The 16,134-nt window shown below is 35.1% G+C and overlaps 2 protein-coding genes across 2 annotated transcripts; both read left to right on the top strand.

Annotated features, from left to right (window-relative positions):
• Positions 1 to 10,836: 10,836 nt before the first annotated feature.
• Positions 10,837 to 11,808, top strand: LOC120278466 (glutathione S-transferase T3). The gene has a single exon (XM_039285260.1). The coding sequence runs from the start codon at positions 10,837 to 10,839 to the stop codon at positions 11,806 to 11,808; it is 972 nt and encodes a 323-aa protein (XP_039141194.1).
• A 382-nt stretch (positions 11,809 to 12,190) lies between these two features.
• On the top strand, positions 12,191 to 12,598 carry LOC120278465. Its single transcript, XM_039285259.1, has one exon. The coding sequence runs from the start codon at positions 12,191 to 12,193 to the stop codon at positions 12,596 to 12,598; it is 408 nt and encodes a 135-aa protein (XP_039141193.1).
• Positions 12,599 to 16,134: the final 3,536 nt, after the last annotated feature.

The following is a 16,134-nucleotide window of genomic DNA, read 5'->3' as shown; positions in this document are numbered from 1 at the left end:
AAGCACGCAACTTCATTGTCAAGTAAGTATTCAAGAATAAAATGAAACTCAAAAACAAGAAAGTAAAAATTCTATTCAAATCAATTAGAAGTAGCTCTGCCACAAGCAAAGGCTACTATTATATCTTTCAAACTATTCTTTTATGAACTCTCAGAATAAAACTGCATCAATGTTGACAAGACCAACACCATAAATCATACGTCATCCACTCATCAAAGTGCTTCTAATGCTTATCTCTGGCTAGGACCTCTTAATCATTCATGTGGATCTCAAACCTATCATATAATGAAGTATAAAGCCCCAAGGCAATAAAACTTACATTGCTATAATGCATTAGTATTTTTGGTAAAAGTTTTTAGGAAGAAAATTTTCTGCATTTTCCCTTTGACAATGCACCTGTATATATAGGGATAAAAATACAACAAGTAACTCTACAAGTAAGGAGAGAAGAATCTACAAGAAAGGAAGAAAATAATCATCTCCCAAAATATGATCAGAAAATCAGGAATAGCCTGAAATCACTATAATTAAATCTCCCAAAAATAGAAATCTTCCAACTCTCCCCCTCAGGTTCGAGCATATATGTTTATCATGCCCAGCTTGCCAAGTAGACCATTAAATGAAGGTTTATGTAGACCCTTGGTAAGTAAATTAGCTGTTTGTTCTTTAGTGGGTACATATGTCATGTAGACTCTTCCCTCGTCTATTTTCTCCATGATGAAGTGGCGATCTATCTCCACTTGTTTTGTTCTGTCATGGTGGATAAGATTTTGAGCAATATTTATTGCAGCTTTGTTATTACAATACACTTTCATAGGATAGTTATTGATCATCTTTAGCATTGTAAGTATCCTTTCCAACCATATACCTCCACATATTCCCTGAGCTAAAGCACGGAGCTTAGCACTACTCCGAGAAACAACTGATTGCTTCTTGCTTCTCCAAATCACTAGATTACCCCAGACATATGAACAATAACCTGAAATAGACCTTCTTCTGTCAACTGAAGAACCTGCCCAATCTGCATTCGTATAAAGTTCCACCATCCTTGAATCATTGTTCTTGAAAAAAAGTCCTTTGCCTGATGTTCCTTTTAAATATCTCAAGACCCTATAAACTGCTTCAAGACGTTTCTCCTTTGGTGAGTGCATAAATTGACTAATCATACTCACGGCAAATGCAATGTCAGATCGTGTATATGACAAATAAATTAACCTTCCCACCAGCTTTTGATACTGTTCTTGGTCTACCTCCTTTCCTTCTTCAACACTTACCTTCGTGTTTAGTTCCATAGTTGTCCCACTAGGTTTATAACGTAACATCCCTAATCTGTGAGTAAACCAAGGATATATTTCCTTTGTGAGATAGAAATTCCTACCTTACTTCTAGCCACTTCCATGCCAAGGAAATACCGTAGAGCACCAAGATCCTTTAGCTCAAATTCAGCTGCAAGATACCTCTTCAAAGCTTCTAGTTCCACTAGATCATCTCCGGTAACAATAATATCATCTACGTACACTATAAGAATGGTTATCTTGCCATCTTTAGAGTATTTGTAGAATAGAGTATGGTCTAATTGAGCCTGTGTGAATCCTTTCCTCTTGATAGCACATTTGAATTTATCAAAGCACTCTCTGGAAGACTGCTTCAATCCATAGAGAGACTATTTCCATTTCCAAAACCAAGTGGTAAATTCATATAGACTTCTTCATGCAGGTTAATATTTAAAAATGCATTTTTAACATCTAATTGTTGCAGTGGCCAATCGAGGTTAGATGCTAAAGAAAGGACTCTAACAGTATTTAACTTCGCCACAGGAGCGAATGTCTCTTGATAATCCACTCCATAGGTTTGAGTAAACCTTTTGCAACAAGCCTAGCTTTGCACCGACTTATACTTCCATCAACATTGAATTTGATGGTGAAGACCCACTTGCAACCTACTGTTTTCTTTCCTTTTGGTAATTCAACCATCTCCCAAGTTCCATTCCTTTCCAAAGCATTTATTTCTTCTTGAACTGCCATCTTCCATTTCGGATTAGCGAAAGCTTCTTCAATGCTCTCCGGAACCTCCGTCTTGGTTAATCGAGTGGAAAAAACCTGGAAACTTGAAGACAGTTTGTCATAAGATACAAATCTAGCTATGGGATGTTGAGTACAAGATCTGATTCCTTTTCTCAAGGCAATAGGAAGATCTAGACCATCATTAGTTGGTTGAACTGAATTATTAAGTTGTCCTTCACTTTTTTCTACTTCAGATTTGTGTTCAGTACTGAGATTCAAGTCTGATTCATGGTAATGTAGAGTGTTGGCTTCACTACTTTTCTGATTTAATTTCCTTCAGAAGTAAACAAGTAACTTAGGTGACTTACAATTAACTCCTCCTATCTCTAAATCTGATTTCTGCTCTTGTGGCAAAGACTGCAGTTGTGTGCCAATAATAGGTGAAGAAAATATGGAAGGTTGGTATGGATTAAAAAAAAAGGTTCATCCCAAGTCAATTTATTTTCCATCAACATCTCCCCCTAAAGATAAATAGGCTAAAAAAAAGGTTGTGACTCAATGAAAGAAACATCCATGGACACGAAAACACGACGAAGAGTAGGGGAGTGACACTTATATCCGCGTTGACTTGGTGAATATCCAATGAATACACATTTGATTGATTTTGGATCATACTTAGAGCAATATTGTGGTTGAACATTGACAAATGAAGTACAACCAAAGACCTTTAGTGGGATAGATGACACGGATCGAAAGGTTGGGTAGATCTGAAGAAGGATTGACATTGGAGTGACATAATTGAGGATTTATTACGGCATGCGGTTTATGAGGTAAGCAGCTATTAGTACAGCTTTGTCCCATAGATATTTAGGAACATTCACAGCAAACCTTAGGGCTTTAGCAACTTCAAAAAGATGGTGATTTTTCCGTTCGGTAACACCATTTTGTTGTGGTGTGTCGGGACATGAACTTTGATGGATTATGCCATTAGTCTCAAGGTAATCACCAAGAATTGAGTTGAAATATTCCTTGTCATTATCAGTTTCGAAGACTTGTATAAAGGTATTGAATTGATTTTTATCATTGAGTGGAAAATTTTGAAGGTTTTTCCAGCATGGGATTTGTCTATAAGGAGATAAATCCAACAAACTCTAGTGTGATCATCAATAAACGTAATAAACCATTGCATTCCTGAAATATTTTGACACGAGAAGGTCTCCATATGTCACTGTGAACGAGAGAAAAAAAATTCAGATTTTGTATATGGTAGGTTTGGGAAGTTAGAACGTGTGTTTGGCAAATTGACACGCTTCACAGACATGAATTTGGATTTTTATTCATGAAAAGCTGTGGTAACAAACGTTTGAGGTAATGGAAATTTGGGTGTCCTAACCTGAGATGCTACATCAATATTACATCAGATTTAGAGACGAAAAAAGCTCACTTTCAGCCACAGAAGCTTGTTTATTCACGCATTCATCATCTTCAAAATAGTAGAGTCCGCCTACCTCCCTAGCACTGCCAAACATCTTCCCCAATTCCAATTACTGAATTTTACAACATGTAGGAGAAAAATCAGCAATGCAATTCAATTCATGGGTCAACTTACTAATAGAAATTAGATTCCAGGTTAGCTTTGGAACGAGCAAAACTAAATGAATTGTGATAGAATTTGAAAGACTAATTGACTCCTTCCAACAACAAAAGAATAGCTTCCATCAACCACCTTAACTTTAAAATTTCCATGACATAGAGTGTAGGAAAGGAAGATGGATTGATTACCTATCATATGATCCGATGCTCCTGAGTTGAGCATCCAGGGAATCGAATTTTTAACATGAAAAAAGTACCTTTTTGAGCAAAGTTACTACTTGCTCCAGCAGAACTGTTTCCTACAACATTTGAATTACTCCCTTTTGGTTGGTTTAAGAGATTCTGGAGTTGTTCGATGGGGAACTTGTTCAGAAATACTCCATCATTCTCTCAATTCTCCTCCATCTTCCCTTCTACAGAAGCTTTGAAAACCTTTGCTTGGTTTGTCTCTCTGACTCCCTTTGGCTTCCAATTAGTTGGTTTACCATGAATATCCCAACAAGTATCACCGGTGTGACCATTTCTATTGCAGTGATTACACCATGGTCGTCCTCCCTTTCTTTGATCTCCATTAGATCGATCTGGAGCACTTCTGCAAGCAAGGGTTGAAGTCTCAATGGGTCGATCACCACTCACGGTTATAGGAGCAACATCTTTCTTTTCACCAAGCATGGCTCGTTTTCTGCTAGCTTCTTTACAGACTTCTGCAAAAGCTTCATCTATAGGTGGTAAAGGTTTGCGACCAAGGATCCTACCTCTCACTTTATCAAGGTCTAGGTTCAGACCCGTGAGGAAGTCGTATAAGCATTCTTTCTCCAAGTGTCTTCTATAAGTTAGACTTCCATCAAGGTCTCCCCAACCGGCTTCGTATGGGTAGATACAATTCTTGCCAAACAATCTGCAATTCATTGTGGTACTCTATTACCTCCATAACTCCTTTAGTTTATTCTTGATCTCAAAAACTTGAGATGCATTCAAGATCAACATAATTTCTATTGACAACATCCCAAAATGCTTTTGCAGTATGTAGAAACAGGTACGTGCGACTTATTTGCGCTTCTATTGAATTGATTAGCCATGCCATGATGATTGAGTTGGTAAGCTCCCATTTCGCATATAACAGATCTTTGGCTTCTAGCCGTTGCATCTTTCCATTGAGATGCCCAATCTTTCCTTGTCCACAAATCACCAAGAGAACCGAGAGAGACCATTGCAGAAAATTTTTACCATCTGGTTTGTGGTTAGTAATTTGTAACGATGACAAAGAACCTTCTACAAATAATTGCGACACCATCAATGGTTGGACAGATTCGATGGTGGTCGATGAAGACATCTCCTTTGAAGGTGTTTCCTTCATAGAACTCATTATTTCAATTGCAGGCACGAATAGTTCAAAGACTACAACAAACTGGTAAGCACTACATTATACGAACGACAGACAGACAAACAGCGGATAGGCTGTTTTGGAAAGTAAGGTTTTTGTTTTCTACTAGTAGAAGAACTGGGCTCTGGTACCATAAAAGTTTTTAGGAAAAAAAATTTCTACATTTTTCCTTTGGCAATACACCCTATATATAGGGATAAAAATACAACTAGCAACTCTACAAGTAAGGAAAGAATAATCTACAAGAAAGGAAGAAAATAATCATCTCTACAAGAAAGGAAGAAAATAATCATCTCCCAAAATATGATCACAAAATCAGGAATAGCCTGAAATCTCTCTAATTAAATTTCCCAAAAATAGAAGTCTTCCAACATTTGGGTTTCATAGCAAACATGAAAATGTTCTTAACTCCATATGCTCAAGCGAGTTTGTCATGTTATTCTCTTAATAAAGAATCCAACATTTCAAAAATCACTCAATTTCGGTGTCAAATGGAGAAGTTGTGCCCATTTTACCATATTAATTATTATTATGTTATAGTCCTGCAAAAAATTTCAAATAATGCATAAATCCATGAGAATGGAGCATCATCTTCTTCCATATTTGCTTTGTTTTTTCTTCTTCTTACTTCTCTCTTTTCCTCACAACATATAAACAACGTTCATTCTTAATCTAGTTTTCCATCATTATATCATAATAAACTTTTCTAATCTCCATCATCACCGCCATCACCATTTTCACGTTGTATAATTTATATTCCATGCATTTTATCAGATTATTTTTTAATATTTTGAAAGAAGGGCGTGATTGCCATTTACTGTTTAGCCACAAAATTAATACTAAACAAACATAATCATTTAAGGGTATAAATATCAATTCTATTATAATTTTACTAGTACCTTAACCTACAAAACAGATTCCTTTAAACCACACTTTTTTATATCTTAAACCAAGCGTCTCCAAAAAAGACGTGGAGAAGAGAAGATAAGAACATAGGGATGAAGCATGCCACAAGCAAGAAAGGTAAGGTGGTTGACATGCATGCCAACCACTCTAACACTTTTACCTTTTTTTCTCTCTTCTTTTTTCTTTTTCCTATTTTTTTTCTTGGTTTATTTACATTTTAGTCTATTAGATCTCCAATGCTCAAGTTCTAACAAAGAAGATAGAGGCAACACTGCAAGATATCTTAAGTGTTGCGAGCCCTAATTAAGCTTCACGCCGCATTGTAGAAGCTTGTCAATCCCGGATTGGTCTTCCTTTTGCATCAAAGGCGTTGTTGACCTAGATCTGGCTATTCTTTGTGTTGTCGGATCTAAATCTGGATCAAATTGAGCTGTGTTGGGGATACAACGCTATTACTATTAGATTAAGCTCTATTAGTACCTTGATTAGCCTACGTGAATCTGATTGAGTCTTGGCAATCATCGCCAAAGGTATGTGAAATGATTTAACTGGCTTCCAAGACTATTTCTACTCTGTAAGGGCATTGAATCCGGGGATGGAGCCTTCTTCGTCTACTATAGGTCCTCCAACTTCAGATGTCAATGAGAACTTAGGAGAGTTGAAAGGTCATGGGAACCCATTCTCTTTTGGGGCCACAATAAAGTTGGATGAGTCTAACTACCTGAGATTGTCCTGGACTTTTATGTTCTCAGTTAAAGCGCATGGGAAGGCACATATCCTCCTAGAACCTGTTGTAATATTGAGACGTGAACTATTAGGTGAAAACTAAAATTTATAGCTTGAGGCGTGTAATCACTGTCCTCAAGGTTAATTCGCCGACAACACCAACGATAAAATTAGCACGGCGTATCCTCTAGGATTCAACAAGCTCTTCTATATAAAATAGGATTAGGAACAACTGATAAAGATAGAAGATCAACCCAGCTGTAAGAAGAAAGGCTAAAAAGGTAAAAGAGAGTTAGATTTTTCCTTATCTAATCTTCTTAGATATTTTGACATCTCTTATATATATCTCACTAACGGGTAGTTTTGAAATCTTAAAAACCCACATTCACAAAATCAGGTTGTCAGAGTGATAATAGGGGTACATAAGTAATGGAGGAAAATAGTTTTACTAAGTCCATATTGGACTAGTTCCTTTTTGAAATATCATCATCCCTTACAATAGCCCCCACATTTCAAAAGGACGATAAAGGTCACTGCTTGGTCTTTCTTATTTTGTATAATGCATCAATTCTAGTGTCTTTAGACTATGAAGCAAAATTAGAAAGAAATGAGATTTAATTTATAAAAGAAGTGGTGAAGCGTGAAGCTTCTATGAACCAAGAACTCTTTTGTAAACTAAAGTTCTCATCAATCACATTATACGTTAGCAATTCTATTGTTCTACGCTGTTGTGCGCTAATAGACCATGCGCGCGCCTGGATATTCATGAGTGCTCTAGAGAATTTGGCATAATCTCATAGGAACGGCCCCACTCCACACTCATATAGGTCATTCCATCAAGTGTATACTGCAGTTTAATACACCACTTATAAAAGATATGGAATTTGATTACGAGTTTAACTCAAACTCACTTTCATTGCAATTTGCACTATTTACACCATAGGAGGGACATGCATATATATAGTGCCCAACAAATCAACTAATGACTTGTTATTACCCATATGAACCTAATTCATGGTATCTCTAATCACATAGGTTGGGTTACCATCATTGTTGATATCTCAAATTTGCTTTAGTCCCATTCCCTTTGATGTTTCATGTATTAGTTTCCTTCCAAAAGGTTTAGTCAGAGGATCGGCCAAATTTACTTCCGACTTCACATAGTTAATGGATGTAATTTCTCTTAGCAGACGCTTCACAATATCATGTCACAACTGAATATGCCTGTTTTTTCTGTTGGAAATATAGTACCACATCGGTTGTGTGATAGAAGTGTAATTGGTTTATATATAGGTATAGGGGTTGAGCCACTAAGTCTTGAGACTTTTTGGTGTAAGACACCTAAGGCCATATAAAGCTCATATAGAGCCCACTAGTGTCAAAAATATAAATTATTAACATTGTATCAGAGCAATATAGTGGAGCCCAATATATATATTAAGAAAAAAAGGCCTCTGAGATGCAAGTGGTGTACAAGTCTATGTGAGTAGGCCCTCTGAGACACAAGTAGTGTACAAGTCATGTGTGTAGGACCTCTGAAACACAAAGTAGTGTACAAGTCCTGGTAAAAAAATCTCTGGTGTACAAATCTGAGCAAATTCAAACTAGGAAAAAAAATGACCCAGTTGAACTAGAGAGAGGGTGTTGGAAATATATTACCACATCAGTTGTGTGATAAAAGTGTAATGGGTTTATATATAGGTATAGGGGTTGAGCTACTAAGTCTTGAGACTTTTTGGTGTTAGACCCCTAAGCCCATAAAGAGCCCATATAGGCCAACTATTACCAAAAATATAAAATCTTAATATTCCCATTGAATGTCTTATTTTTTGCAATGGCTATTGCCGCTTGGCAATCACAATGCATAGACACAGGAGATGTGGGTCTTATACCCAAAGGAATACTTGCTAAGAGGTTTTTCAACCACTCAGCTTCATTTCCAACCAACTCTAAAGCAATGAATTCAAATTCCATTGTTAATTTAGCAATTATTGTTTGTTTGGTTGATTTCCAAGAAATTGCTCTTCGACCAAGAGTGAACACATAACCACTAGTGGATTTAGTTTTATCTGTATCTGAAATCTAGCTAGCATCACTGTATCCTTCTAATACAACAGGAAATCCACTATATAGAATACCATAGCTCATAGTACATCTCAAATATCTCATTAGTCTAGCTAAGCTAGTCCAATGTTCATGATTAGGGTTATGTGTGTATCCGCTCAATCTATATATACAGAGCATAAGCTATGTCATTTCTAGAAAAATTCATCAAATGCATCAGACTCCCTATGATCTTAGCATAGTCAGATTGAACGATAGGATCATTTTTATTTTTCTTTAGTTGAGTGTTAGCATCATAAGGAGTACTCACTAGTGTGACATCATAATGTCCAAACTTAAGAAGTTTCTCAACATAATGTTCTTGTGATAGCATTATTCCATCATCTTTCCTTATGCTTTTAACACCTAAAATCACATTAGCTTCACTCATATCCTTCATATCAAATTTAGAAGCTAGAAAACCTTTTTGCTTTATGTGCTAGCTCAAGACTAGTACTAAAGATAAGCGTGTCATCTACATATAAGCATATAATCACACAATCACTACCATCAAGTTTTGTGTAGACACCTGTATCTCCTTCAAGAGAAGTATAACCATCATTTAATAAAACTTGATCAAATTTCTCATGCCACTATTTTGGTGCTTGTTTTAAGCCATATAATGATTTGAGAAGTTTACACACTTTATTTTCAAGACCAAGAATCACACATCCCTCAAGTTATTCCATATAAATTTCTTCTTCTTAATCACTATTTAAAAACACTGTTTTAACATCCATTTGGTGAATAAAAAGCTTATGAATTGAAGCTAAGGCAATTAAAACTTGAATAGAAGAAATTCTAGCCACTAGCGCAAAGGTATCGAAAAAATCAACATTCTGCTTTTAAGAAAACCCTTTTGCAACCAATCAAGCTTTATATTTTTCAATAGAACCGTCAGGTTTAAACTTTTTCTTGAAAATCCATTTGCAACCAACAGGTTTAGCTCAATGAGGTAAATCAACTAAAATCCAAGTTTTATTTTGAGCAATAGAATCAATTTCAGTTTTAATAGCTTCTTTCCAAAAGAGGGCCTCTTTAGATGAAATGGCATCAAAATAAGTTTAAGGTTCATTATTAACAAGATAGGTATAAAAATCATTTCCAAAAGTATTTACTTTTCTTGGTCTTTTACTCCTTCTCAAATCCTCAATTTCATTGTCATTTCTACAAAAAGGTGCATGAGAAATAGTATCACGTTTCAAAGGAAAAATATGTTCAAAAAATTCAGCATTCTTGGTCTCAATTATAGTGTTGCAATCTAGAACATCACTTTTAAAGTACTAGAAATCTATATGCAGCACTATGTTCAGCATAACCAATGAATAAACAATCAGATGTTTTTGAACCTATCTTCCTTTTTTTAGGATCAAGTAGCATAACTTTGGTAAGACACTCCCACACTTTCAAATAATTTAGATTAGGAGGATATCTTTTCCATAACTCATAAGGTGTCTTACTAGTTTTTTTATAGGGGATTCTATTTTGCAAGTGACATGCTGAAAGTATAGCTTCAGCCGAAAGGTTATCTTGTGCATTAGAAATAAGGACATCTTTAATGGGGGGCTTCATGCGCTCATTGAGCGCTCAATCATAGAAGCCCTCATTATGAGAGCTCAGCGGCCACTGAGCGCTTAACGGTGGACCCACATTATTTTTAATTTTTATTATTTTAATCAACCAAACGGTTGTTTGATGCTATCTTTTAATACTTTTTATTACTTTTAAAATTCAACCGTTTAGATGATGCAACAGCTCTTTTTATTTTTATTTTTTAAATTTTTAATTCTTAAATTTTTATTTTATTTTATTTTATAAATACGACCACATACTCAAACAAAACTTACATTCTTCTCCACTTCTTCATTTTTGAATTTTCAATTATATTATGGATAAAAATACTCCTCTATCTTCCCAAGCTCCGAATTTTCCAAATAATTTTCAAAATTTTTCATATTCTTTCTTCCCACCAAATATGCAAAATTTTCAAAATTATCCTCAAAACTCACAAAATTATCCCACCTCGCAAAATTTTCCCCATTTTTATCCAAATGCCCAAATCAGCCAAATTTTCCATATGGATATCCTATGTTTTCTGGACCTGGTTTCTTCAATCCAAGCATGGGTATGACAAGTCAACAAATCAACATTGAAACAAGTGGCTTTCAGATTCCTTCAAGCGACCCCGAAAATTTGGATAAAAATTCTCATGCCGATCAACAAAATACAACTGAAACAGGTTCATTTTCTGACTCTCAATTTCCCCCTTTTTTCACACAACCAAGGATTGAGAATATCATTCTGAATGAAGACCAACATGAAGATCAAGTTGAAAAACAACAACCGTGGAGCATGGAAGATGATAAAATGCTCGTGAGTGCATGGCTTACAATTTCAACTAATAGTGTTGTGGGTACTTCCCAGAATGATAGAACATTTTGGAAAAGAGTGACTGACTATTTCAATGAAAATCGGCAATCTGGTCCAAGGAGAAAAACAACTAGCTGTAAGCAACATTGGTTTTGGATAATTTCACTTATTAATAAATTTAACCAAATATACAACAGATTATTAGGTGAGCATCATAGTGGATGGAGTGACGATCAATTGAAGGAACATGCTCGTACTCTATATTATCAGAATCGTAAAAAGCATTTCATCCATAAGCATGTTTGGGTCATGTTGAAAGATGATCCAAAATGGAAACCAAATACTCCTCTTGCTAGGTCTTCAAAGAAATTAAAGATCAATGAAAGTGGTGCATATACATCATCATCCCATGCGGATACAAGCATTGATGTAGATGACAGTGAGGTCGAGGTCCGTCTTATTGGCCAAAAAGCAACAAAGGCAAAGAGAAAAGGGAAGTCAAATGTGGTTGAAAAATCAAATATAGACGAACAAATGAAAGCAAGGTGGGCAGAATTACAAGAATGGAGGAATGAAAAATTAGCAGAAGTGAGAAGTTTGAAAAAGTCTTTTGAAATGGTTGCTGATCATCAAATTTTGACCATGGATACTAGCCACATGAATGCTGAACAACTCGAGAATCGTCTTATGTGTAATGTTATAAAATCAAAATATAATATTTAAGTTTTATTTGTTTTATGTTTAATGCAATGTAATTTTAATATTATGTAATTTTAAATTCTAGTCATGTAATGTAATTTTGTTTTTAATGCAATGTAATTTTAAATTGATGTGGAATCGTAATGTAATTTTGTTTTAAAGGCAATGTAATTTTAAATTGATGTGGAATCGTAATGTAATTTTATTTATAATATAATGCATGTTTGAAACTAGACGTTGTAAACTAACCGTTATAAAGTAGCCGTTTGAAACTAGCCGTTATAAACTAGCCGTTGTAAACTTGCCATTGTGCTATATGTATATATATGAGAATAAGTTCCATGCTTATCCACTTAACAAATTCAAAGTTTTGTACACTACGATCACTTTGTTAAGATTCTAGATAATGGATCCTTCCCAGTTGGAACAAATCAAGCAATTTTTTGTAGATGAGTTGATGGATGATTCGGAAAAAAAGATGTGTGTATTGCTTCAAGAATGGGAGAGGTGGAAAAAGAATGAATCAACTAGTGGCCTTAGAAGAAGCCGAAGGCATCTGAATCGTGATCGTGAAGCAAGACATGAAAAGCTTTTCAATGACTACTTCGCCGATGAACCTGTTTATCCTGGTAATGTATTTCGTCGAAGATTTCGAATGCGCAAGGCATTATTTCTGCGAATCGTAGAAGCACTAGCAAATCATTCAGAATATTTTCAATTAAGGGTTGATGCAACTGGTAAACGAGGGCTTTCACCACTTCAAAAATGTACTGCTGCTATTCGACAATTAGCATATGGTGTACCGGCTAATTAGTATGACAATTACATACGAATTGCTGAATGTATTGCAATTGAATGCCTATTTAAATTCTGTCGATGTATTATTGAAATTTTTGCAGCAAGATACCTAAGAAGACCCAATAATGATGATGTTAGACATTTACTTCAACTACATTCTCAGCAACACGGTTTTCCTCGTATGCTTAGTAGCATAGATTGCATGCACTGGCATTGGAAAACTTGCCCACTCGCATGGAAGGCCAATTCATTCGAGGGGATCAAGGGGTTCCAACAATTATGTTAGAAGCGGTTGCTTCAGCAGACCTATGGATTTGGCATGCATTCTTCGGAGTTGCTGGTTCTAATAATGATATCAATGTGCTCAATCTATCTCCTCTATTCAATGACATACATCATGGACATGCTCCAGCAATTCAGTTCAATGTTAATGGTACAACATACACAAAAGGATATTATCTTGCTGATGGCATATATCCAAATTGGGCAACATTTGTGAAAAGTTTTTCATATCCGGAAGACCCAAAGAGAATCAAGTTCAAACAGATACAAGAGGCTGAAAGAAAAGACGTTGAGCGAGCTTTTGCCGTGCTTCAATCTAGATGGCAATTGTTCATGGCCCTGCTCGTTTTTGGCATAGGGAAAAGTTGAGAGATATAATGTATACATGCAGAATATTGCATAACATGATTGTTGAAGATGAAAAGGATACAATCACAAATTGGGATGACGAAGAAAGTGAATCGCCATTCCTCGCTAGTCGAGGGTGCACTCAAGATTTTCAACAATACATAAGAAAAAATGCCCAAATACACGATCAAGAAGTACACCATCAACTTCGATCCGATTTAGTAGAGCATATTTGGCACTTCGGAGTGAATGAAAACGAATATTAATGCTTTTATGACCTTTATTAATGACTTTAATTATGTAATATTTTTAGTATTTTCTAATTTAAAAAAGTTGCTTTTTTATTTCTTGATGATCTTGATAAATCATTTTTTATTTATTCACATCACAAATTAATTGTTTTTTTTCTCAAAATAATATAGAACATTTTTATTATATTTTAAATATTTATTTTGAAATATAATTTTAAATATGTTATTAAATTTTGTTTTAAATTTTGAAGAATTTATTAAATAACTATGTTTTAATGAAATATATTAATGTTAATAGTTGAAAAAATGGATGAAATAATTGTGGGTCCCATTTTATAGTATAAATAATGAGAGAAAGTTTAATAAGTTGATGGGTTGATTGTGGATCCTATTTTATAGTATAACTATTATGAGAGATAATTTGATAAGTAAAAATTTAATGGGTTGATGAGGTGGCATGGCCATCAAACTCAAGGATAGTCTAACCACTAAAGATGCCCTAACTAACATGCAATTCATCATATCTTTTAAGGCCCTCTTTTTCCTTTCAACCACACCATTAGATTCAGATGAGTAAGGAGGAGTTGTCTCATGTAAAATACCTACCTTTTCACAATAATCATTAAGTAAAATATACTCACCACCTTTATCTGACCTAACTGTTTTGATTTTCTTATAACTGATTTTCTACTTCAACTTTATATATTAGAAACATATTAAAAGCTTCATTTTTATTTCTAAGTAGATATACTTTAGAGTATCTAGAGAAATCATCAACAAAAGTTACATAATAATTCTTACCACCTCTAGTCATAGTTTGCTTTAAATCTCCTACATCTGTGTGAATTAAACTCAACAATTCTGATTCTCTAAAAACAAGTGAACATGTTTTCTTGGTTTGCTTAAATTCTGCACAAATTTCACATTTACTCATGCATGTATTACTACTAGAAATCAAACCAAGTTGTTGTAATTTTTTTAATATAAGCATTACAAAGAGACCATGATTACAATAGCCCTTTCCCAGAAAATTATTATTTTTGGTCATTACAACCTTATCAGATTCAAATAACACATTCACCCCCACTTTTCCTAACAATCCCAGAGAAACTAGGTTGCTTCGAATGTTAAGAATATGAAGTACGTCATTCAATGCCAAAGTCTTGCCAGATGTTAGCTTGAGAAGGATTTTGACTTTGCCCAGAACAGAAGCAGTTCATGAATCACCAAGATATACTGTTTGTTTCCCTTCTTGAACTTGGGTATAGGACCCAAAAACATCTTTGTTCGCACAACTAGTAGCGCCAGAGTCTATCACGCATTCTTTCATATTGGCCACAAGGTTTACTTGAGATATGACCGCAACAATTATGTCATCTGCTTCCACCAAATTTATATTTGGTTCAGTAGGATTGCCATTTCTCCCCATCCTCTTTCTGCGTTGAGGCATATGGTGGCCTGGTTTGCCACATACAAAACAATTGCCTTTCTTCTTGAAAGTGAGGTTTTTAGGTTTAGTCTTGAAATCATGTTTCTTTTCATACCTTTTATTTGGCTTGTTTGGCTTGTCTTGCAGCAAGTTGGCATTAGTAGTAACCTCCTTTCCTTTGGTAGCTTTTCACTCCTTCCTAATGGTGTCTTCAATTACGATATATATAATCAAGTCCACAAATGAGAGTTGCTTGTGCTTATGCTTAAGTAGTTGTTTGTAGTCATTCCATGAATGAGGCAGCTTCTCAATGAGCAGGCCAGAATTCTTCTTGCAAAATAATGTTTTCTGACTTGAGATCTTCTAGTAGCTTGTGTTACTCATTGATTTGCACTTTGATGTCTTTATCTTCTGTCATGTCCCATCTATAGTATTTTCCAATAACAAATTTTTGTTTACTAACATCTTCAGCAGTATATTTTGTGATCATGGAGTCCCATATCTCCTTTGCTTCATTATTGGCACAATATACATCAAACAGTTCGTTAGAAATAGTGCTAATAATTGTGTGTCTACAAACCTTATTGGCATGAACCCATAATTCCAATTGCTTGGGGGGTGACTCAAGTGGCTTAGAATTAATAAGAGCATATGCAACCCCATGTATATCTAGAACAGAGAAAACTCATTCTTGCCACCTCTTGAAGTTGTCTCCATTAAAAACTTCAATTTTGGAAATATCAGGAAATGGTTTGGCATACGAAACAGCAGGCAATAGCGGCACAGCAAAAATGGCAGGACCACCATTTGCAGCAGCAACAGTGAAACCACCAATAGCTGGAACAACATCATAATCAGCGGCAGCATCAACAACATCAACAGCATCAACAGGAATGTTTCCAGCTCCAATAGCCATGACTTATCCTTGAGAATGTTGTAATATTGAGGCTTGAACTATTAGGTGAAAACTAAGATTTATAGCTTGAGGCATGTTATCACTGTCCTCAAGGTTCAATTCGCCGACAACACCAACGATAAAATTAGCACGGCGTATCCTCCAGTATTTAACAAGCTCTTATATATAAAATAGGATCAGGAACAACAAATAAAGATAGAAGATCAACCCAGTTGTAAGAAGAAAGGCTGAAAAAGTAAAAAAGAGTTAGATTTTTCCTTATCTTATCTTATTAGATATTTTGAGATCTCTTATATATCTCTCACTAACAAGTAGTTTTGAAATCT

The sequence above is a fragment of the Dioscorea cayenensis genome, chromosome 16, assembly GCF_009730915.1.
Source record: "Dioscorea cayenensis subsp. rotundata cultivar TDr96_F1 chromosome 16, TDr96_F1_v2_PseudoChromosome.rev07_lg8_w22 25.fasta, whole genome shotgun sequence".
Classification (NCBI taxonomy): Eukaryota; Viridiplantae; Streptophyta; class Magnoliopsida; order Dioscoreales; family Dioscoreaceae; genus Dioscorea; species Dioscorea cayenensis.
The sequence above is the reverse complement of the archived record's forward strand: the minus strand, read 5'-3'. Positions and strand labels throughout refer to the sequence as shown.